This window comes from Mobula hypostoma, chromosome 21 (assembly GCF_963921235.1).
Source record: "Mobula hypostoma chromosome 21, sMobHyp1.1, whole genome shotgun sequence".
Taxonomy (NCBI): Eukaryota; Metazoa; Chordata; class Chondrichthyes; order Myliobatiformes; family Myliobatidae; genus Mobula; species Mobula hypostoma.
This window is the reverse complement of record NC_086117.1, coordinates 62590030-62614758: the sequence shown is the minus strand read 5'-3', so window position 1 is coordinate 62614758 and position 24729 is coordinate 62590030. Positions and strand designations below refer to the sequence as shown.

Sequence of the window (24729 nt, the reverse complement as noted above, 5' to 3'; positions counted from 1 at the left end):
ACTATTCCCACTCTCCCCTCCTCCATCTGCCCATCACCCCTCCCTCACCTGATCCACCTATCACCTCCCAGCCTCTGTCACTATTCCCATTCTCCCCTCCTCCATCTGCCCATCACCCCTCTCTCACCTGATCCACCCATCACCTCCCAGCTTCTGTCACTATTCCCACTCTCCCCTCCTCCATCTGCCCATCACCCCTCCCTCACCTGATCCACCCATCACCTTCCAGCCTCTGTCACTATTCCCACTCTCCCCTCCTCCATCTGCCCATCACCCTTCCCTCACCTGATCCACCTATCACCTTCCACCTCTGTCACTATTCCCGCTCTCCCCTCCTCCATCTGCCCATCACCCCTCCCTCACCTGATCCACCCATCACCTTCCAGCCTCTGTCACTATTCCCATTCTCCCCTCCTCCATCTGCCCATCACCCCTCCCTCACCTGATCCACCTATCACCTCCCAGCTTCTGTCACTATTCCCACTCTCCCCTCCTCCATCTGCCCATCACCCCTCCCTCACCTGATCCACCCATCACCTCCCAGCTTCTGTCACTATTCCCACTCTCCCCTCCTCCATCTGCCCATCACCCCTCCCTCACCTGATCCACCCATCACCTTCCAGCCTCTGTCACTATTCCCACTCTCCCCTCCTCCATCTGCCCATCACCCTTCCCTCACCTGATCCACCTATCACCTTCCACCTCTGTCACTATTCCCGCTCTCCCCTGCTCTATCTGCCCATCACCCTCCCTCACCTGATCCACCTATCACCTCCCAGCTTCTGTCACTATTCCCACTCTCCCCTCCTCCATCTGCCCATCACCCCTCCCTCACCTGATCCACCCATCACCTTCCAGCCTCTGTCACTATTCCCGCTCTCCCCTGCTCTATCTGCCTATCCCCTCCCTTCACTTGATCCACCCATCACCTCCCAGCCTCTGTCACTATTCCCACTCTCCCCTCCTCCATCTGCCCATCACCCCTCCCTCACCTGATCCACCCATCACCTTCCACCTCTGTCACTATTCCCGCTCTCCCCTGCTCTATCTGCCTATCCCCTCCCTTCACTTGATCCACCCATCACCTCCCAGCCTCTGTCACTATTCCCGCTCTCCCCTGCTCTATCTGCCTATCCCCTCCCTTCACTTGATCCACCTATCAACAGCCAGCTCTTGCTCCACCTCTTCCCTTCACTGCCTCCTACTGGCTATCTCCCTTCTATCTTTCAATCCAGATGAAGGGACTCGGCCTGAAACATTGACTCTCCGTTTCCTTCCACAGATGCTGCTTGATCCTCTGAGATTCCCTGGCATTTTGTGCACTCACCCTCACGCTTTTTGTTGATTGAAGTACTGCGTTGATGAAGATCATCATAACACTATATAAACGTGCAGTAACTGCAGTACCACCTACCTGAATTGTATTGACTGTGGTACTTGTACACTTTGACAAGTACTGGGGAAGGGATGACGAGAAAATCCCTTAGTGACGTTGTCACAGAATGAACTGCAACAGGGAATCGCTCACATAAACGCCCCAGACCCTGTTCAGATAAGGAAAAAAACATTGAAATGCAAAGAAATCCAAAATGTGCAGTAAATCCACCAAACAAAACAACATCAACAAGTTCATCATTTGCAATGTGATCTTCTAACAAGCTTTGAATTGGGGATTTTAGTAAGTGACAGTGCAAATCCATTGCTTTAAAACATTTCACACATACAATAAAGGAAATGCTCACAAAACCTACGGTACTGTGCAAAAGTCTTGAACACATAGGGTGCCTAACAATTTTACACAGTGTTGTACTTGTCAATGTGAGTTTGTAAATCTGGTGGGAGCAAAGGGTGTTGGGAATGGTGAGGGTGGAGCACCTCAGGAGGGGTGTGGGACAGGTGGCAGAGAAGGAGTGCCAGGGAAGGGGAGGGGGTGGCACACGTGCAGACACACCCAGTCCTGAGACACGAGGTAAGGTCATTTGATTCCAAACAATTGGTTTATTGATCATTACAGAATGTCTCTGGTATTTCCTGCTCCCTCCCTTCTCTCTTCCCCATTTCCCAACCATTATTCCCCTCTCCCTGCCCCTTCCCACTCTCAGTCCACAATACAGACCCATATCAGAATCAGGTTTACTGTCACTCACATGTCATGAAATGTGTTTTTTTTTGTGGCAGCATTGCAATGCAATACATAAAATTACTACAGTACAGTGCAAAAGTCTTAGGCACCCTAGTTATATGTGTGTACCTCAGACTTTTGTACAATTCTGCATTTACTATTTTAAAATTACAATATACTCAGACCCCACTTAAAGCTGAGGATGTGTTCCTCAGAGGTGGAGTGCCATGTAAATCAGCACTATGCCAGGTCACTATAACATTATGTAAATTGACAGGTGCACCTGATAAAAATAAATGAAACCTGAGATATATGATAATTATTTTCTGTATACACAGTAAGTTGTGGAGTAACAAACATGTAAATCAGCACTATGCCGGGTGACTATAACATTATGTAAATTGACAGGTGCACCTGATAAAAATAAATGAAACCTGAGATATATGATAATTATTTTCTGTATACACAGTAAGTTGTGGAGTAACAAACACGTAAATCAGCACTATGCCGGGTGACTATAACATTATGTAAATTGACAGGTGCACCTGATAAAAATAAATGAATCCCGAGATATATGATAATTATTTTCTGTAAACACAGTAAGTTGTGGAGTAACAAACACGCAAACAGGCCCAACCTGTACATCAGTGGCGCCGCAACACATCGCAGCAGCAGCGGAGGGAAGCGGGTGGCGGTTACATCTTAGAAAAGGCACCAGGCTGTGAGTCCTCCTCTAACTTTGGCACCTTCTTCAAGTCGAGATTTGACTGCCTTTTCTTAAGTTTCCTGTCATGAAGCGGTTCTCAGTAGCAGGATATCATGCTGAGAACACCTCTCTTTGCCTTATTGCTTTACTCTCAGTCAGAGTCATTATCGATGAACTGGTCCATGATTTGTGTGATCGTGGAATTTTGTGGTGAGGTTTCTTGCTGGTGTTTCCTCTTCTCCATCTATGTCCTCAGATTCACCCGGGATGCATTGCTCTACCAATTCTTGAAGCTCTTCGTCATTAAGGCTCTTACCATGAGAACGCAGTAACTCTTCAACATTGCCATCATTAACATCCGCTAATCCCGCTTCATTGGCCAGTTCAACAATTTTTTGGATAACTGGTTATGTCTGAAATCCTAGGATGTCGTTGAATGCTTCTGGGCATAGGTTCTTCCACACTCCTTTCGTGCAGTTGAAGTTACTTCATCCTAGGCTGCTCTAATATTGTCTACAGTTTTTCCAAAACTGCCTGATGGATTGTTTGTCTTGACCTTTTGTTTCCTCTACAAGTTGCTTGAAAGTCCAGTGAGGTAGCAGGCTTTAAAGTTCGATATTACTCCTTGATCCATTGGATGGAGTAATGAAGTGGTGTTTGGTGGAAGGTGTTACGTACCCCGTAACTGGGTTGCCAAACCAGCAGAAATGGATCACTCAGTTGGAGTCTGGATTACTAGAACTAAGGAAGTTTTATTAAAGAAACAAGCAACACAGTACTCTAATCAAAAGGATAATAAATGCAACAGTTCAGCAATGATAAACACACATGTACACAGAATTAAGATAACAGGATCAATCAAGCTCTATCGTTGTCTAGGGGTAAATGACCAGTTTCAAAGTGACGCAAAGTTCAGTTCAATTTAGTTCAGTTCAGTTCGCAGTAATCGCTGCCGTGGGAGATGGACAGTGGGGGGAAGGAGAGAGAGAGCAAAACGAATGAATATTCAAACGGCTTCCACACAGACCTTCGATATTCTTCGCAGTCAGCTTTCGGGCGAGCCCTTTGTGATGTCATCTGGGGTCACCGACTGTGACCCCCTGCTTCCAGATTCGATCGTTTCTCTGCGGTGAACCTGGCACCCAGGCAAGGGCGGACACACACCAGGTTCCCACTGATCGTGCCTTTCCACCCTGTACGTCTATGGCTTGGACCCGCGACCAGCCTTCAAAACTTCCCACCGACTTGTGGGAGACGCACCGCTTCCAGGGTCTCGTTACCTTGGGGTGTCCTGTGTGGCCTGCCTTAGCGAACCTGTCTCTTTTTATCCCCCTGCTGGGGTATTGCCTGTCCATCACTTCAAACAGTTCAGGGTTCAAAGGGGGAGCCGATCTTGACAGCTCTCCTTCCGTTAAACTCTCCCGTCCCTTCATTAACATCTCCAAATGCTGCTCCATTGTTTTCTTATCTCTCTTTCTCCTGAAGACAGGTGGCAGACCAACTGCTGATCCCACTGGTGCCAGCACAGGACAGCTAACATCTTAATCTATGTGTATTCTCGTCACAAAGGTAAACCACTTCTATAGGAATGCAGGTCCGTAGCACGTCAAGATTCTCAGGGTGGCCTGGGGCATTATCAAGCACTAAGAATGCTTTAGGTTCAAGGTCATGCTCCTCACAATAATGTTTCACTGCTGGACAAAAATATGAAACAAAGCAATTTTGAAAAACATCAATCGTCACTCAGGTTTTCTTGTCCGATTTCCAAGTCACCAGTAGACTTGACTTTAAAATGCCATCCATTGCTTGTGGTGTTTCAGAGTATTACACAATCATGGGCTTTAAGTTAAAGTCACCTTTAGCATTGCCTCCTAGCAAGAGAATTAACCACTCCTTTGTAGTCTTGAACCCAGATGCATGTTTCTCCGCATTGAAGACAAGCTTGGGAGGATAACTGTTCATTTTGATTATGGTCTTCAGTGTTGCAGGAAAATCCTGGACTGCCTTGCTGTCTGCACTAGCTGCTTCACCAGAGATACGTATGCTATGGAGATTACTGTGCTGTTTAAATCTTTCAAACCAACTCTGCTGGCTGTGAATGTTACTAATGTAGCTTCTTCTTCTTCTTGAGTATGATTGAAGATGCTTCTTGCCTTCTTATTATTATCAGCGGGCTTAGGGGCATGTTTCGTTGTACTTGGACATCCACCCATATATTTAGTCTATTTTCCATTTCTTCAAGCAAATGGCTCCTTGAATGAGTAAATTTTGTTGATGATAACTTTGAGGCCACCATGCAGAAGCTTTTATCTTGTCTGCATTTTTTTTTTATAATTGTTCTGAATGTTGATGTAGCCAATTTCAAAAAGGCACCAACATCAACCCAACGCTCACCGGTTTCCAAATACTGTATCACTTGCAGTTTCATATCCATGCTAATATTTTTCTAGATATCTTAGATGTACTACTCTCACTGGAAGTTACACGCTGTTTTCCAGATATTAAGGGCGAAAATATGGAGTAAATTGGCGAGGGAGCAAGCAGAGCATGAACTAATACGTGATTGGCTGTTTGCGGCTCAGAGCATATGTAAAGCACTCTCACTGGCTGAGTGAATGTTTGCTGTAATGGCAGCCGCTCTTGAGACGTCTTAAGTGTTGTTCAGAATTAATTTTTATCATTTATTTAACATTTCAATAAAGAATTGAATAACCGCATTGTAACGAATCAGTGCTACGCAGGGTCTGAGTGTAATGGACTTTTTCTGTACAATTTACTCAGCAGTGCCTATGGAAGGTGGCAGAGTAACGCAGCGGTTAGCATAATGCTTTACAGCACTTGGTAAATAGAGGTTCATTTCCTGCCACTGTCTGCAAGAAGTTTGTCCATTCTCCCAGTGACCAAGTAGGTTTCCTCCAGGTGCTCCAGATTACTCCCACATTCCAAAGGATGTTTGGGTTAGGGTTAGTAAGTTGTTGGAATGCCACATGGTGCTGGAAGCTGCCTCCAGCACATCCTTGGACTATGCCAGTCATTGACGCAAATGACATATTTCACTGTATATTTCGACATATTTGACAAGTAAAGCTAATCTTCATCTTTGGATTGGTTTAGTTTGGGTGCTACGGTAGCACGGTGGTTAGCACAACACTATTACAGCGTGAGGAGTTTTGGAGTTCAGAGGTCAAATCAGCGCCATTCTGTAAAGAGTCTCTGTACATCCCCCCTGTGGAAAAAATGAGTTTTCCTCAGGTGCTCTGGTTTCCTCCCCCAGTACAAAGGCATACCAATAAGTTAATTGATCATTGTAAAATGATTAGTTTAGAATTAATCAGGGTTGTGGGGTTGCTGGGACAGCATGGCTCTAGGGGCCAGGAAGGCCTACTCTGCGCTGTATCGCTAAATAAATATTACCATTGGAAAAGAGAGGCCTCAGTTTCATTATCATCGTTATGTGCCGTGGTGTCCCATGACCATGATTGTTCTTGGCATATTTTTTGATAGAAGTAGTTTGCTATTGACTTTTTTTGGGCAGTGCCTTTACACGAAGGGTGACCCCAGCCATTATCAATACTCTTCAGATATTGTCAGCATGGCGTCAGTGGTCATGTAACCAGGACTTGTGATATGCACCAGCTGCTCATACGACCGTCCACCACCTTCAAGTGACCCTCATCAGGAGTGGAGGGAGGTTCTAAGCAGGTGCTACACCTTGCCCAAGGTGACCTGCAGGCTAGTGGAGAGAAGGAACACCTTACACCTCACTTGGTAGTGTTTCCATCCCACCACTCAAGGCCTCAATTTAACATTTCCATTTGAAGATAGCACGTTTAACAGTAGAATTCCCCTGGATGCTGCACTGTAATGTTAGAAAGCTGGATAAAGCCTATTTGGAGCTCTGAACTTGGCAAAATGCCACTGGAAAACAAACAAACTTTCATATTTAGTTTTAAATGTAAACATACCTGCAAACAGCAGATCAGCAAAGGCATATGCGAGAGAATTATCTTACTGGAAGTCTTGGACTGCAACTTTTCAGAGAGCTTCGAGCAGAGATTTTCTGCACCTTTGTTAGAAAGATTGAACATGTTAAAAAGTTGAGAATGAACATTACATGTATATTCATTTAGTACAGTGTTTTTTACACACACAAAAAGTATCATGTAAGGTGTAGGAAACTTAGTCAACACAGTTGCTCATTCCATCCTTCTAGCTTGATTGAGAACTTAAGGTAATAAAACCCATCAAACTTAACGCTCATTTTAAAAAAGTATTTTATTTGGAGATACAGCACAGTAATGGGTTCATCTGGCCCAACAAACCTATGCCGCTCAAGTTCGAAGTCCATTTATAACCAAAGTATGCATAAATTAAACAACCTTGAGATTCATCTCCTAATAGGCAGCCGCAAAACAAGAAACCCAAAAGAACCCTTTCAAAAAAAATCACTCAATGTGCAGAGAAAAAGAAACACAAATTATGCAAACAATAAAGAAAGCAACAGCATTCAGAACTGAAGTGAGTCCACAGAAATGAAGCCTGTAGCCGGAGCAGGTCCACAGCATCTGCCTCAGTTCATCACACTGGGACCCCGGCCTTGCCACAATCAACATGGTCTGGGTTTGCACCCCACCGCCAAGTTCCAACCCGTACCTGAGCTTCCCAAATAGGCTCTGTCTCAGACAAGCCTTGACCTGACTCCGACTATTTCCCCTCGACTTACAGCCACATGCCCTATTAACATACCACCCGTACATCTCTGGGATGTGGAAAGAAACTGAAGCACCCGGAGGGAACCCATACGGTCAGAGGAAGAACATACAAACTCCCTGTGGACAGCGAAGAAATTGAACCTGGGTCACTGGCACAGTACAGCGTTACTAGCACTTAGCCAAGTTCAGAGTGACCTTTACCACTTCTATCTGTCAAGTCAGTGAGTCAAATGAAAGTCATTAAGTTTGGAGCTCCTCAAACCTCTGCATCCTGCAGAAGATAGATCTTGGTTATAGACCTGTCCAGACAGCTTGTCTTGGTCTTAAACCACACCTGCCTCACAAATCCTCTTCTGTCTGTAAAGACTTGAATGACCCTTCCAATGATCCATGTGTTTCATAGAACATAGAATAGCACAGCACAGTACAGGCCCTTTGGCCCACAATGTGGTGCCGACCCTCAAACCCTGCCTCCCATATAAGCCCCCACCTTAAATTCCTCCATATACCTGTCTAGTAGTCTCTTAAACTTCACTAGTGTATCTGTCTTCACCACTGACTCAGGCAGTGCATTCCACACACCAACCACTCTCTGAGTAAAAAACCTTCCTCTAATATCCCCCTTGAACTTCCCACCCCTTACCTTAAAGCCATGTCCTCTTGTTTTGAGTAGTGGTGCCCTAGGTAAGAGGCGCTGGCTATCCACTCTATCTATTCCTCTTATATCTTGTACACCTCTATCATGTCTCCTCTCATCCTCCTCCTCTCCAAAGAGTAAAGCCCTAGCTCCCTTAATCTCTGATCATAATGCATACTTTCTAAACCAGGCAGCATCCTGGTAAATCTCCTCTGTACCCTTTCCAATGCTTCCACATCCTTCCTATAGTGAGGTGACCAGAACTGGACACAGTACTCCAAGTGTGGCCTAACCAGAGTTTTATAGAATTGCATCGCAACTCTTAAATTCTATCCCTCGACTTATGAAAGCTAACACCCCAGAAGCTTTCTTAACTACCCTATCCACCTATGAGGCAACTTTCAGGGATCTGTGGACATGTACCCCGAGATCCCTCTGCTCCTCCACACTACCAAGTATCCTGCCATTTACTTTGTACTCTGCCTTGGAGTTTGTCCTTCCAAAGTGTACCACCTCACACTTCTCCGGGTTGAACTCCATCTGCCACTTCTCAGCCCACTCCTGCATCCTATCAATGTCTCTCTGCAATCTTTGACAATCCTCTACACTATCTACAACACCACCAACCTTTGTGTCATCTGCAAACTTGCCAACCCACCCTTCTACCCCCACATCCAAGTCGTTAATAAAAATCACGAAAAGTAGAAGTCCCAGAACAGATCCTTGTGGGACACCACTAGTCACAATCCTCCAATCTGAATGTACTCCCTCCACCACCACCCTCTGCCTTCTGCAGGCAAGCCAATTCTGAATCCACCTGGCCAAATTTCCCTGGATCCCATGCCTTCTAACTTTCTGAATAAGCTTACCATGTGGAACCTTGTCAAATGCCTTACTAAAATCCATATAGATCACATCCACTGCACTACCCTCATCTATATGCCTGGTCACCTCCTCAAAGAACTCTATCAGGCTTGTTAGACACGATCTGGCCTTCACAAAGCCATGCTGACTGTCCCTGATCAGACCATGATTCTCTAAATGCCTATAGATCCTATCTCTAAGAATCTTTTCCAACAGCTTTCCCACCACAGACGTAAGGCTCACCGGTCTATAATTACCCGGACTATCCCTACTACCTTTCTTGAACAAGGGGACAACATTCGCCTCCCTCCAATCCTCCGGTACCATTCCCGTGGACAACAAGGACATAAAGATCCTAGCCAGAGGCTCAGCAATCTCTTCCCTTGCCTCGTGGAGCAGCCTAGGGAATATTCCATCAGGCCCCGGGGACTTATCTGTCCTAATGTATTTTAACAACTCCAACACCTCCTCTCCCTTAATATCAACATGCTCCAGAAGATCAACCTCACTCATATTGTCCTCACCTTCATCACGTTCCCTCTCATTGGTGAATACCAAAGAGAAGTATTCATTGAGGACCTCGCTCACTCCCACAGCCTCCAGGCACATCTTCCCACCTTTATCTCTAATCGGTCCTACCTTCACTCCTGTCATCCTTTTTTTCTTCACATAATTGAAGAATGCCTTGGGGTTTTCCTTTACCCTACTCGCCAAGGCCTTCTCATGCCCCCTTCTTGCTCTTCTCAGCCCCTTCTTAAGCTCCTTTCTTGCTTCCCTATATTCCTCAATAGACCCATCTGATCCTTGCTTCCTAAACCTCATGTATGCTGCCTTCTTCCACCTGACTAGATTTTCCACCTCACTTGTCACCCTACCATTCTTTACCTTCCTCACCGAAACAAATTTATCCCTAACATCCCACAAGAGATCGCTAAACTTCGACCACATGTCCATAGTACATTTCCCTGCAAAAACATCATCCCAATTCACACCCGCAAGTTCTAGCCTTATAGCCTCATAATTTGCCCTTCTCCAATTAAAAATTTTCCTGTCCTCTCTGATTCTATCCTTTTCCATGATAATGTTAAAGGCCAGGGAGCGGTGGTCGCTGTCCCCCAGCTGCTCACCCACTGAGAGATCTGAGATCTGACCCGGTTCATTACCTAGTACTAGATCTATTATGGCATTCCCCCCGGTCGGCCTGTCCACATACTGTGACAGGAATCCGTCCTGGACACACTTAACAAACTCTATCCCATCTAAACCCTTGGAACTAATCAGGTGCCAATCAATATTAGGGAAGTTAAAGTCACCCATGATAACATCCCTGTTATTTTTGCACCTTTCCAAAACCTGCCTCCCAATCTGCTCCTCTGTATCTCTGCTGCTACCAGGGGGCCTATAGAATACCCCCAATAGAGTAACTGCTCCCTTCCTGTTCCTGACTTCCACCCATACTGACTCAAAAGAGGATCCTGCTACATTACCCACCCTTTCTGTAGCTGTAATAGTATCCCTGACCAGTAACGTCAACCCTCCTCCCCTTTTTCCGCCCTCTCTATCCCTTTTAAAGCACTGAAATCCAGGAATATTGAGGTGCTGTGTTGTCAACTGTAAGCATAATGTCTCCTCGGAGGAAACTATGTTTTATGCCTGACCACTCCTGATGTTCCTGTAACTATGGTAACATCCTGGCCCACTACTTCCAAAACAAGTTTGACATGTATCAGACCTGCTTCCATCTATGATAAGCATAAATGTCTTCCTTTTTGAACTCTCCTGGCAGTAAGGATGATGAGGTCTTCAGGAGTAACAGATGCTTGGGTGTTAGTGCTTCCAAATCACTGGGACGGGAGGATGCTTTAGTAATTGGATGACCAGTTATAATATTCTCCACTTCACAAAGGAGTGTATGGAAATCACTTTGTCAAGATTCTGTACCTTCATGGTGGATTTGAGGATCCACCATGCCATACTGCCCCCAACAAAAATCTATTCAGCTCAGGCCTCAAGTTAAGAATTGACCCAGCATTAATTGTCTTTCAAAGAAAAGACTTCTGCTTTTAGAATTTTATTTTCACTCTTTAAAATGGCCCCTCCACAACTGAATTTTATAAAAGCACCATTCAGAGCACCCTGGGAAGCTGCATCTCCATCTGGTATGGGAGCAGCAGAGCATCAGACCATCAGACCAAAAGTTCCTGCATAGGACTGTGAGAAGAGCTGAGAGGATCATAGGAGTCTCTCTACCATCCACTGGGGGCATTCATCAGGAGCACTGCATTAGCAAGGCCCATAGTGTAATCAAGGATCCCACCCATCCATCCAGCATCCTCTTTGACTTTCTACCATCAGGCAGGACATTTCAATGTATAAAGACAAGAGCAGTCAGGATGGGAAGCAGTTTCTTCCCACAGGGAAGAACTTCCCTGCCGTTTCTGAACTCCCTGCCACATCGCATTTGAAGTGTCATCAATTAATCAGTTCAGTATCCTACAATAATTAACATGCATTTTACTTTGTTTATGCATAAAATTCATCTGTAAATAATATCCTTACTTTCCTAAGTTATTGTGTGTTATGTGTACTACTGTGCTTTACACCCCGGTTTGGAGAAATGTTTCGTTTGACGGTACACATGTATATAGTTAAATGGGAATAAACTTACACTGCACAGAAAATACAGAGAAAACAGTTACATTTTTAGAATCTCTACCTTGCTCATCTTTAACAGCCCAAACCATTAAATCCACACATGCCGCGTTTGCTTGACATCTGAGCTTCAGGGGGCTAAATTCAGTATGGAAGTAGTCCAGATCATGTAAGATCTTCTGCAGTTCTGACTGACTGCTATTAAACTGTTCGAGTACAAAATCATGAACCTCCTTCACAAATGCGGTCTGCAAATCTGTAAAAACAAAGAGTGCCGTTGGCCAGCAGAGATCAACTCAGTTTAACTGGGGTCTAACAAATGTCTACTTTCCTCACTTACAGTGGCATGCCCCTCCAAGAGGACCACAACCTTGTCATGGTTTGGAGGCTTGTGTGCCTCACTAGCTGTGTTGGTTAGAATCAGGGGTTTCTGCTTTGGTTCTCGTTAGGGTCACCCATGCCAAACAGGTCAAAGGGAAGAGGCCAAACTAAGAGTGGTCCACCAGTCCTCCGGGTTCTGGGGTTCAGCTTAGGGCTAACAACCCTGACTGGTCAAACAAAATTGTTATGGAAACAGCAATGAAGAATCCTTCTATATCAGAGTGCAAAGGTATTCCTGAGTCTCCACCCGGGACTTGTATGCCTGACAGCAGTGAAAGTCAAGAGGGAGCTATTGAAACGATGAAGGAAGCCCTGAACACCACCAGAAATGGAGGACCTTCATTGCTGCCCTAAATGGAGGGTAAGTAAGTGACATGCTCCCATCAAAACAAGACCCTGATGGCCCTTGAACCATGAGTTTCAAACTCAGTAGCATGCAAGATTCTAGAAACAATAATAGGGGGCAAAATATGCTGTCACTTGGGAGTAGTTAGAGAAGGCTAGCATGGATTTCTTAAAGGTAAATTCAACCCAACTCATCTGACAGTCTTTTTTTAAAAAAGATACAGAGAGGGTCAATAAAAGAATTGTGACTGATGTTGTATTTCTACTCTTTCAAAAGACAAATCAATGAAAAAAGAGTACTGACTTGGAGCTAAAATCAAGCAGATTGTCTTACTGACAATCATTTCATCACAAAATCCTTACAACATACATTATTTAGTATTATACTTGACAATCCATTGACAAAATAAATAACTACTAGTTTATTTATTCCCGTAAGAGTCATTGTATAAATTCATTTATTTATTGAGATACAGCGTGAAACAGGCTCTTCCGGCCCTCCAAGTCACACCACCCAGCAATCCCTGATTAAACCGAGCCCAATCACCAGACAACACACAATGACTGTGGTTAAGTGGTTAAGAAGGCTTAAAGAATGCTTGCTTTTTTTTAGTTGAGACATTTAGTTCAAAAGTCTGGAGGTTATGATGCAACTTAATAAAACTCTGGTTAGGCCACACCTGGAGTACTACATACATTTCTGGTCCCCCCATTATAGGGAGGATGTTGAGGCATTAGTGAGGGTGCAGATGAGGTTCACCAGGATGCTGTCTGGTTTAGAGGGGATGTGCTATCACGAGAGGCTGGATAAACTTGGGTGTTTTCTCTGGAGCACTGGAGATTGAGGGGAGATCTGATGGAGGTTTATAAGATTATGAGAGGCATAAATAGAGTACACATGAGGATCTGTTTCCCAAGACTGAAATCCCCAATACCAGAGCGCATGCATTGAATGTGAGAGGATGTAGGTTCAAAGGGAATGTGAGGGGTAAGGTTTTACTCAGACAGTTGCAGATGCCTGGAATGGGCTGCCTGGTAGAGGCAAATACTTTAGAGGTTTTTAAGAGGGGGTCAGATAGGCACATGAATGTGAGGAAGATGGCGAGATATGGACATTGTGTAGTTTGGAGGGATTAATGTTTGGATGTTTTCGATTAGCTTTTTAGCTGGTTCGGCACAATATTGTGGGCTGAAAAGCCTGTTCCTGTGCTGTACTCTATGTTCTATGTTCTACGTAACCTACTAACTGGTACATCCTTGGACTGTGGGAGGAAACCAGAGCCCCCGGAGGAAACTCACTCACTCATGGGGAGAACGTACAAACTCCTTACAGGCAGTGGTGGGATCACTGGTACTGTAAAGTGTTGTGCTAACCACTACACTGGCATGTTGTCTGCAGCTCAGCCTACATTACCAAGCGGCATCAAAACACTAATGGAAGCCAGGGCTTGAGAAGCTGAGTTACAGGATAGACTAAATAGGTTCAGACTTTATTCCCAGGAGCATAGTAGGAGAATGAGGGAAAATTCGACAGAGGTACAGTATATAAAATGATGAGGGGTATAGATAGGGTAAATACAAGCAGGCTTTTCCCAGTGAAGTCGGGTGGGACTAGAAGTAGAGGTCATAGATTAAGGATGAAAGGTAAAATGTTTAAGGGGAAACTTCTTCACTCAGAGGGTGGTGAGAGTGTGGAACGAGCTGCCAGCGGAAGTGGTGGATGAGGGTTCGATATCAACAGTTATCAAATATTTGGTTAAGTACATGGATGGGAGACAATGCGTTCATGTGAGTAGGCAGAATAATAGTTCAGCAAGATTGGAAGGGAAGAAAGGCCTGCTTCTCACATAAAAGTTGCTGGTGAACGCAGCAGGCCAGGCAGCATCTCTAGGAAGAGGTACAGTCGACGTTTCAGGCCGAGACCCTTCGTCAGGACTAACTGAAGGAAGAGCTAGTAAGAGATTTGAAAGTGGGAGGGGGAGGGGGAGATCCGAAATGATAGGAGAAGACACCAGGGGGAGGGAAGGAGCCAAGAGCTGTACAGGTGATTGGCAAAAGGGATATGAGAGGATCATGGGACGGGAGAAAGAAAGGGGGAAAAGAATATGAATATATATATAAAATAATTAATAAAGAAAGAAAGAAGGAAAGGAAGGAAGGAAGGATGGGGTACGAGGAGGAGGAGGGGCATAATAATAAATTAATATATATATTTTTTTCTCTCTCTCCTTTTTCTCCCTCTGTCCCTCTCACTATACCCCTTGCCCATCCTCTGGACACCCCCCCGCCCCCTTTCTTTCTCCCTAGGCCTCCTGTCCCATGATCCTCTCATATCCCTTTTGCCAATCACCTGTCCAGCTCTTGGCTCCATCCCTCCCCCTCCTGTCTTCTCCTATCATATTGGATCTCCCCCTCCCCGTCCCACTTTCAAATCCCTTACTAGCTCCTCTTTCAGTTAGTCTCGGCCCGAAACGTCGACTGTACCTCTTCCTATAGATGTCGCCTGGCCTGCTGCATTCACCAGCAACTTTTATGTGTGTTGCTTGAAATTCCAGCATCTGCACATTTCCTCGTGTAAGGGCCTGCTTCTGTGCTGTTTGCTCAATGACTCTAAAGTATCACATAGGGGGGACTTCCGGTAGCGCTCATGGAGTGAAGTCGCGTTCTTGACTCGCTCCATTACCTCTGAGTTTTTTTTCTCTATGGTCAGCTATACTTTAATTAACCATTAAGGCATCAACTCTTACAATACTTTGAATTAAACTGAATTCTCCGACAACTGGATGGAACTTAGATCTGCTATGTCTAAGAACGGGAAAAACGGCAAGGATGGTAAACCTCCGGTTAAACCGAAAGGTATGGATTTCCCCCCGACTGAATCACCGGTGACTTTGAAAGCGATATCGGAGTTAATTCAGAGGGAAATTTCAACCTCTGTTAGGGAGATGATTCGTACGGAAATTGCAGACTCTGTTAAAGACCTGATTCATACGGAAATCTCAATTAATCTCCAGAAAATTGCCGATTCAATTGATAAGATGCAAACATTTATTGCGGAACATCAGTCGGCTATATCTGATCTTCAAAAATTCGCGCAACAAAGTGAGCTTAAGATGGGGAAAATCGAAGAAACAATTAATGTAATGAAGAAGAAACTTGACTTTCTGACTTTTAAAAACTCTGACTTGGAATCTAGAATGCGACGGCAGAATTTACGAATGATTGGGGTGCGTGAAGCTGTGGAATCTAACAACCCCATGAAGTATTTTTCTCAACTTTTAAAAGATGCATTCCCTACTGTATTTCCTGACCAACCACCGCTACTGGATCGTGTTCACAGAATCCCATCATACTCGTCTAGGTCAGATAGACCTAGGCATGTTATCTTACGTTTTCATTACTTTCAAGACAAGGAGAGACTGTTTCGATTCGCTCGATCTAAAGGTTTCATTGATTTTTCGGATCTTAGGTTCCGATTCGTGGAAGATTTCAGTAAACCAATCTGGGACCAACGGGTTCGCTACAGATCTGTGATGTTGGAATTCTATAAGATGGATTTAAGACCAGCGTTGCTGTACCCTGCACGTCTAAGGATTCGCATGTCAGATGGAGTCCTTCGTTTTTTTGATTCTCCATCGGATGCCCAGAGTTATCTGGATCAACTTTCACCTTCAACATCTTAATTGCTATTTTTTTTAATTATCTCCGTTGATCGGAGGCTGTGAATTGGTTGGTTTTAACTTTTTCGTGCCCTATTTGGGCAGAAAAGTTTATTTTTGATTTCTTAATATGGTTGCTAAACTTTCTTTTCAACTGCGTCATTTCTTTCTTTTCCCAGGGGATTCTGGGTGGTTACTTCCTTTTTGTCATCTTACGTATTTCCTGTGTGGCCTTAAATTTTGTAGTTTTTTTAAATTTTATTCTGTTTTGCTTTTTATAACCACTTTATGTCAATAATCTTATTTTTTCTTGTTGTTGTGTTTATTCATGGGTTTGGGGTTTATTGTGGTTTTTTTTTAATATATATTTTCTGGCTTTTGTTCTGTTGTGTGTGTATTTTAATTGAGTTACCTTTTTTTTACTTTTTTACTGTTTTACAATTAACTGATCTTTTTCATATTTATACCTTTTTTTTAGGGAGCGTATACCGGAAGTCATGGGGGTAGTTTTAGCGCTTGCTTCTTTCGGGCGGGTCTGCTTTAGATTTTGCCTTGGGGTCTTGGGGCGGAGGGGTGGTGGGAGGGGCGGTGGGAGGGGCTTCACGTTTTAGTTTTTTTCTCTTTGGGCTATATACATTATTGAAGTACTGGTTGCGTCCTTTTTCCCGGTATCTTTCGTATGTTCTGTTTCCTCTCCGGGTTCGTGGGTCGAGCCTATCGTCAATCCTCCTTGTTGTGGGTTGACTTTAGGATTTATGGAGTCTATTATTAATTTTGTCTCCTGGAATACTAACGGTCTTAATCATCCTATTAAAAGGAAAAAAGTTTTTAAAGTGTTCCGGAGACTTAAAGCACAAATTTTATTTTTACAAGAGACCCATGTACGGAGGGGGGACAGACTACGTTTTTTCAAATTCTGGAAGGGACAACAATTTCATTCGAACTCCAATGCTAAGATTCGAGGCGTCTCTATTTTTATAGATTCCTCAGTTACTTTTATACAACAGGATATTATTTCTGATCCGAATGGTAGATTTTTATTGGTTAGTGGTTTACTATTTAATAAAAAAGTAGTTTTGGTTAATGTTTATGCTCCTAATATGGATTGTCCGGAATTTTATAAATCATTGTTTAATCAGTTTCCGAATTTGAACGAGTTTTCATTGATCTGGGGCGGAGATCTTAATACCTGTTTGTCTCCAGCTTTGGACCGTTCGGCTCCTTTACGGACCTTACCTAATAAATCTGCAAATTTGATTAATTTTTTCCTTTCTGATTCTGGGTCGACGGACATTTGGCGTTTTCTGCATCCTCAGGAAAAAGATTTTTCCTTCTTTTCACATGTTCATCATTCCTATTCAAGAATTGATTATTTTTTTATTGATTCTTGTCTTATTCCTTCAGTGATTAAATGTGATTATGATTCTATAACCATTTCGGATCATGCTCCACTTAAGCTTTCTATTAAAATTATGGCCAATATACCAAATAATAGACAATGGCGTTTTAATTCGCTGTTGCTTCAGGACTCGGACTTTGTTAACTTTATGAATGAACAGATTGAGCTTTTTTTTTACAATTAACCATACAGAGGATATTTCGGTTAACACTCTTTGGGACACTTTTAAAGCCTATATTCGGGGTCAGATTATTTCGTATTCTGCTGCTTTGAGGAAGAAACAGAAGCAGGAGGAGATGGCAATTGTGGACAAGATTAAAGAAATTGATAAGAAATATGTTATGGCTCCTTCTGAGGAGTTATACAAACAAAGAACTGAACTTCAAATGGAACACAGTTTACTACTCTCGTCCTCGATTGTAAACCAATTAAAGAAAACAAGAAGTGACTTTTATGTTCACAGTGACAAAATTGGCAAGCTGCTGGCTAATCAATTGAAATCTAATTATGTTAAATCTCAAATCAATCAGATTTATAACCAAAATGATCGATTGATACTGGATCATGTGGGGATTAATCAAACCTTTTGTGATTTTTATTCTTCTTTATATCAATCAGAGTCTCCTCGAGATTCTAAATATATGAATGATTTTTTAGATAAGTTAGACTTCCCTCAGATTTCACAGGATATGTCTTCTTTATTAGATACTTCCATTACAATGGATGAGATTAAGAATGTTATTTTTTCTATGAATCTGGGGAAAGCTCCTGGCCCCGATGGGTTTACCGTTGAATTTATAAATGTTTTGCTTCTTTATTGATCCCTTGGCTCTGTAGGGTTTTTGAGGCTTCTCTGAAACTTGGTAAACTTCCTGAATCTTTTAATAGAGCATCAATTTCTCTAATACTAAAGAAGGATAAAGACCCTGCTCAATGTGCATCTTATAGACCAATATCTTTATTAAATGTTGATTCTAAAGTTTTTTCTAAGTTATTAGCAAATAGACTAGAAAAAGTACTTCCTTCTATTATTTCGGAAGACCAAACGGGTTTTATTAAAGGTCGTTACTCTTTTTATAATATTCGTACATTGTTAAATATCGTTTATACTCCCTCACAAAATGTTCCTGAGTGTGTTATTTCTTTAGATGCCGAGAAAGCTTTTGATAGAGTAGAATGGCCTTATTTATTTAAGGTGCTTGAAATGTTTAATTTTAGCTTGAAATTTATATCCTGGATTAAACTGTTATATCATTCCCCTGTAGCCTCGGTTCGTACTAACTCTTTAAACTCACCTTTTTTTCCTCTCTTTCGAGGTACTCGACAAGGCTGTCCTCTTAGTCCCCTATTATTTGATATTGCATTAGAACCTCTTGCAATTGCTATTCGAGAATCTTCAAATATTACTGGGATAACTCGGGGATTAAAGTCCCATAAATTATCACTCTATGCTGATGATTTACTTTTATATATTTCTAATCCTGAGAAATCCATTCCTGCTGTTTTAGAGTTATTAGCACAATTTGGTTTTTTTTCAGGTTATAAATTAAATCTTAGTAAGAGTGAACTTTTTCCGATTAATAAACATCTTCCCTTATATTATAAATTTCCATTTAAATTGATTAATAATTATTTTTCATATCTTGGGATTAAAATTACTTGTAAATACAAAGATTTATTTAAGACTAACTTTTTACCATTAATAGACCATATTACTCAACTTTCATCTAAATGGTTTCCCTTATATTTAACTTTGATTGGTCGTATTAATGCAGTTAAGATGTTTTTTTTGCCAAAATTTTTATATGTGTTTCAGGCATTACCAATTTTTGTTCCAAAATCTTTCTTTGATAAAGTTGACTCTAAAATTTCTTCATTTATTTGGCAGAATAAGAATCCGAGACTGGGTAAAATACATTTACAGAAAGCTAAGAGAGATGGAGGTTTAGCATTACCTAACTTTAGATTCTATTATTGGGCTATTAATATTCGACATATGAAATTTTGGTTACTTGATCAGGACATACTATCTATTCCTAAATGGGTAGCATTGGAACTACAATCTGTTCAGGGTTATACACTTGGCTCTATTTTAGGCTCCTCTCTCCCTTTTGATTCGAAACGCCTTAAGCAGGTCTCTAACCCGATAGTTAAATATGCTTTGCGCATTTGGTTTCAATTCAGAAAATTTTTTGATCTTAATCAATTCGGGTTAGCGATTCCTATTTTAGGTAACGTATTTTTTCCTCCCTCTTTTACGGATCGCGCTTTTCAAACTTGGAAGACTAAGGGTATTTTACGGTTTTTGGATTTATTTTTAGATGGTTCCCTTATGTCTTTTGAACAATTATCTAATAAATATAACTTATCAAGAATACATTTTTTTAGATATTTACAAGTTAGAAATTTCCTAAGTACTATACTTTCCTCCTACATATATTTTAGATTCGATAATTAACCTCAATCCATGTCAGAAAGGTGCATCGGCTATGATTTATAATATTATTATGAAACTTAGGAAAGCTCCATTTGATAAGATTAGGGTAGATTGGGAACAGGAATTGGGGCTTACCATTTCTGTGGATGATTGGGGGCAGATTTTACAATTAGTTAATACTTCCTCTATTTGTGCTAAACATTCCCTAATTCAATTTAAAGTGGTTCATAGAGCACATATGTCCAAAGATAAGTTAGCGCGTTTTTACTCGCATATTAATCCTTTCTGTGATAGATGTTCGGGGCAGATAGCCTCTTTAACTCATATGTTTTGGTCTTGCCCTACTTTGGAAACTTTTTGGAGAGATATTTTTAATATTATTTCTAAGGTATTAAATATAGATATCTCTCCTCACCCTATTACTGCTATCTTTGGACTACCTAAAATTTCTAGTAATCTTTCCCCTTCAGCCCGTAGAATGATTGCATTTCTTACTTTAATGGCGAAAAGATGTATTTTACAACATTGGAAAGAGCTTAATGCTCCAACTACCTTTTTTTGGTTTTCTCAGACGATTTTATGTTTGAATTTGGAGAAAATTAGAAGTAACCTTTATGATTCTTCATTTAAATTTGAACAGATTTGGGGACCTTTTATTCGATATTTTCATTTAATGTAATATTTACCCTTCTTGTTTTTTTTTCACTGTTTTTAATGGAGGTCGGGATTGAGGACGTGATTTTAAGTTTAACTCTGTTTGGTTTCAAGTTAGCCCATTGCTTTGCTTTGCTTTTAGTTAGTTGCACGGTGGGTTTTTTTTGGGGGTTTTTTTTTTCTTTTTTTTTCCATTGATATATATATAATTTAGTATACTGTTATGTTATCTTGGTTTCTTATGTTTAAATCACATTGTTTGTAGTATTTTTTTTGGTATTGATACCTTTTGGAATTTTATTATACTTTAACATTGTATTAATGTTTATATGGCTTACCTTTTTTGTATACTTATTCAATAAAAAGATTTAAAAAGAAAAAAGTAAAGTATCACATAGAACGTGTCATTGAAATGAAAGTATTACGGAACAAGAGGAGAGTAACAGCACTATATGGAGCAGTGTAGATAGAGTATCACAGAGATAACAGGAAACAGAGTGGCAACGAAAAGGAACAGACAGTCTGCTGAAGGAACTCACCGGATCACGCAGCACCACCAGGTGGAAAGGAACAGTTCAGATATCAGGTCAGGACTTAAAGTGGGAAGGTGAGAGGCCATTATAAAGAGAAGGGGTGTAATGAGAGAGGATTCTGAGGAAAGCGGTGGAATCCTCTCACCCTTCACTGCTTTGTGCTGGGGGCATCTCACCCCTCCACTCCTCTAAATTCACTTTGGTTTTTCTGTAATCCGAGGTGGAACTACAATCATTCACTAAAATACAGCAAAACCCAACCAATTTAACGATAATAAGTACCACAAAAAGTTGGGAAGGGAAGCTCACCTTTCATGTGATATAAAGTGTCTCTCAACATTTTAAACACCACGACATAAAGAGGATCGCTGAAGTTTCGATAGTACAGGTCCAGATTAGGATTTGCCTAAATGACAAAACAAATAAAAACTTTATTCGCAATCAGATTTATTTTATTCTAGTGAAATATTGAAAATTCAGTGCTTTCATTCAGAATTAACAGAGATCACAAACAGTACAGTACAGGCCCTTCAGCCCATAATCTTATTTATTGAGATACAGCACAGAATAGGCCCTTCCAACCCTTCAACCCATGCTGCTGAGCAACCCCCTGTTTAATCCTAATCTGATCACAGGACAAATTATAATGATCAATTAACTTACCGAACGGAGTGTGGGAGGTAACTGGGACAGCTGGAGGAACCCCACGATGGGAAATTGAACCCAGATCGCTGGTACTGTAAAACCTTGTGCTAACCACTACACTACTGTGCGATGGGAATTGAACCCGGGTCACTGGTACTGTAAAGCATTGTGCTAACCACTACACTACCGTGTGATGGGAATGGAACCCGGGTCACTGGTACTGTAAAACGTTGTGCTGACCACTACACTACCGTGTGATGGGAATTGAACCCGGGTCACTGGTACTGTAAAGCGTTGTGCTAACCACTACACTACCGTGTGATGGGAATTGAATCCGGGTCACTGGTATTGTAAAGTATTGTGCTAACTACTACACTACCTGTGTCATCTCACAGTATAGATGACCATTGTGCCCATGATAGGTTTTTTAACAATCCGCACAAAATGCTGGCGAACCAATCACAAACAAGAGTAAGTCTGCAGATGCTGGAAATTCAATCAAAACACACAACATGCTGGAGGAACTCAGCAGGCCAGTCAGCATTTCTGGAAAAGAGGAAACAGTCAATGTCTCGAAGGTCTTAGCCCAACCTGCTAAGTTCCTCCAGCATCTTGAGTGTGTTGCTTTGGATTTCTAGTATCTGCAGACTTCTTCATGTTTATGTTTTTAACTATCCAGTTAGTCCCACCCCAAGTCTTCCCAGGAGCTCTTAAATTTCTTTCCTTCCTAACTTTCTCCTCTCTGATCCCAATGATCCCAGGAATAAAAGGGGGTTAACTCATGAGGAACTTTTGATGGCTCTGTGCCTGGAGTTTAGAAGAATGGGGAGGGGGATGTCATTGAAAACTGTTGAACATTGAAAGGCCTATATCAGGTGGATGTGGAGAGGCTGTTTCCTGTACTGGGGGTGTCCAAGACCAGAGGGCACAACCTCAGAATAGAAGATGTCCCTTTGGAAAAGAAATGAGGAAGAATTTCTTTAGCCATAGGGTGGTGTGTCTGTGGAACTCATTGCCACAGACGGTTGTGAAGACCAAGTAATTTTGTAATATCGAAAGCAGAGATTGATAGGTTCTTGATGAGGAAGGATGGCAAGGAGAGTAGGGTTGCGAGAGAATATAAATGAGCCATGATGGAATGGCGGAGCAGAGTCAATGGGCCAAATGGAGTAATTTTGCTCCTATGCCTTTTTGGACAGTGCTGAATAATTTTATGTACAAAGCCAAGCACATTGGAATTACGTTTATTTTAAGGATTTACCTAGGGTCAGCCAAACAGACAATAGATAGAAACAAAAACATCCATTGCCTCAGGATCATGTTACCCTGGCAAGAAAAATGACAATTGCCTAGAAAAGCAAGTTTTTCATTTGGGTGAAAGTTTCCCACATTCAAAGTTCAAAGTAAATTTATTATCTAAGTATCTAGTGTGCATGTCACTCAGGTATTTGCAATTGGAAAGGAAGAAGCCAGAGAGTGGTAGTGGAGGATTGCTTCTCTGAGTGGAGGCCTGTGACTAGTGGTGTGCCACAGGGATCAGTGCTGGGTCCATTCTTATTTGTCATCTGTATCAATGATCTGGATGATAATGTGGTAAATTAGATCAGCAAATTTGCTGATGATACAAAGATTGGAGGTATAGTGGACAGTGAAGAAGGATTTCAAGCTTGCAGAGGGATTTGGACCAGCTGGAAAAATGGGCTGAAAAATGGCAGATGAAGTTTAATACAGACAAGTGTGAGGTATTGCACTTCGGAAGGACAAACCAAGGTAGAACATACAAGGTAAATGGTAGGGCACTGAGGATTGCAGTAGAACAGAGGGATCCGGGAATACTGATACAAAACTCCCTAAAAGTGGAGTCACAGGTAGATAGGGTAGTAAAGAAAGCTTTTAGTACATTAGCCTTTATAAATCAAAGTATTGAGTATAAGAGTTGAAATGTTATGGTGAGGTTGTATAAGGCATTGGCGAGACCAAATTTGGAGTATTGTGTGCAGTTTTGGTCACCAAATTACAGGAAGGATATTAATAAGGTTGAAAGAGTACAGAGAAGGTTTACAAGGATGTTGCCTGGACTTGAGAAACTGAGTTACAGAGAAAGGTTGAATAGGTTAGGACTTTATTCCCTGGAGCGTAAAAGAATGAGGGGAGATTTGATAGAGGTATATAAAATTATGATGGGTATAGATAGAGTGAATGCAAGCAGGCTTTTTCCACTGAGGCGAGAGGAGAAAAAACCAGAGGACATGGGTTAAGGGTGAGGGGGGAAAAGTTTAAAGGGAACATTAGATGGGGGGTTCTTCACACAGAGAGTGATGGGAGTGTGGAATGAGCTGCCAAATGAAGTGGTAAATGTGGGCTCACTTTTAACATTTAAGAAAAACTTGGACAGCTACATGGATGAGAGGTGTATGGAAGGATATGGTCCAGGTGCAGGTCAGTGGGATTAGGCAGAAAAATGATTCAGCACAGCCAAGAAGGGCCAAAAGGCCTGTTTCTGTGCTGTAATGTTCTATGATTCTATAGTTCTATGGAAAGAAATTCCAGAGCTCCCAGGAAGACTTGGGGTGGGACTCACTGGATAGGTTAGATCGCTCCAACTGCCAAGCCCCATTTGGTGAGATCAAGAACGGCTTCAGACTGGGCAGCCCAACAGTATCGCTGTGCCGAGATCCAGGTTGCAGAGCGAGGCAACACCCAGTGTTTGGACAATCTCACCGCCGGTCTAGATAGACAGGAAAGCCCAAGGGTCGGGCTGATTTCAGTCACTCTCCCACAATGTTCATTCATTTCTTGATGGTGAACTGCTCCAGTTGCTGTGCCACCAAGACCAAGGCTTGGGCCTACTCCAGGGAACAGATCTAAGGATTCCATCTGGTTCAGAATGCTGTCGCTTGCTTCTATTGTTCGCACAATGTATGGTTTTCCTTCTCTTCCTTTGCCCAGGGGTTTTGGTCAGTCCCTCCGCGACTCCCTGGTC

At 42.2% G+C, this 24729-nt stretch overlaps 1 protein-coding gene across 2 annotated transcripts in view; it reads right to left on the bottom strand.

The window, feature by feature from the left end:
- LOC134360064 (phosphatidylinositol 4-kinase alpha) overlaps positions 1 to 21534 on the bottom strand; it is a 267869-nt gene extending 246335 nt beyond the window's left edge. For both annotated transcript variants that reach the window (XM_063074140.1, XM_063074141.1), the window contains exons 1-4: positions 21411 to 21534; positions 11758 to 11949; positions 6794 to 6894; positions 1415 to 1544 (exon numbers count right to left, since the gene is read on the bottom strand). In XM_063074140.1, the coding sequence (XP_062930210.1) occupies positions 1415 to 1544; positions 6794 to 6894; positions 11758 to 11949; positions 21411 to 21441 (454 nt within the window). In that variant the 5' untranslated portion in view covers positions 21442 to 21534. The remainder of the gene's footprint in view (positions 1 to 1414; positions 1545 to 6793; positions 6895 to 11757; positions 11950 to 21410) is intronic.
- Between the last annotated feature and the right edge of the window lie 3195 nt (positions 21535 to 24729).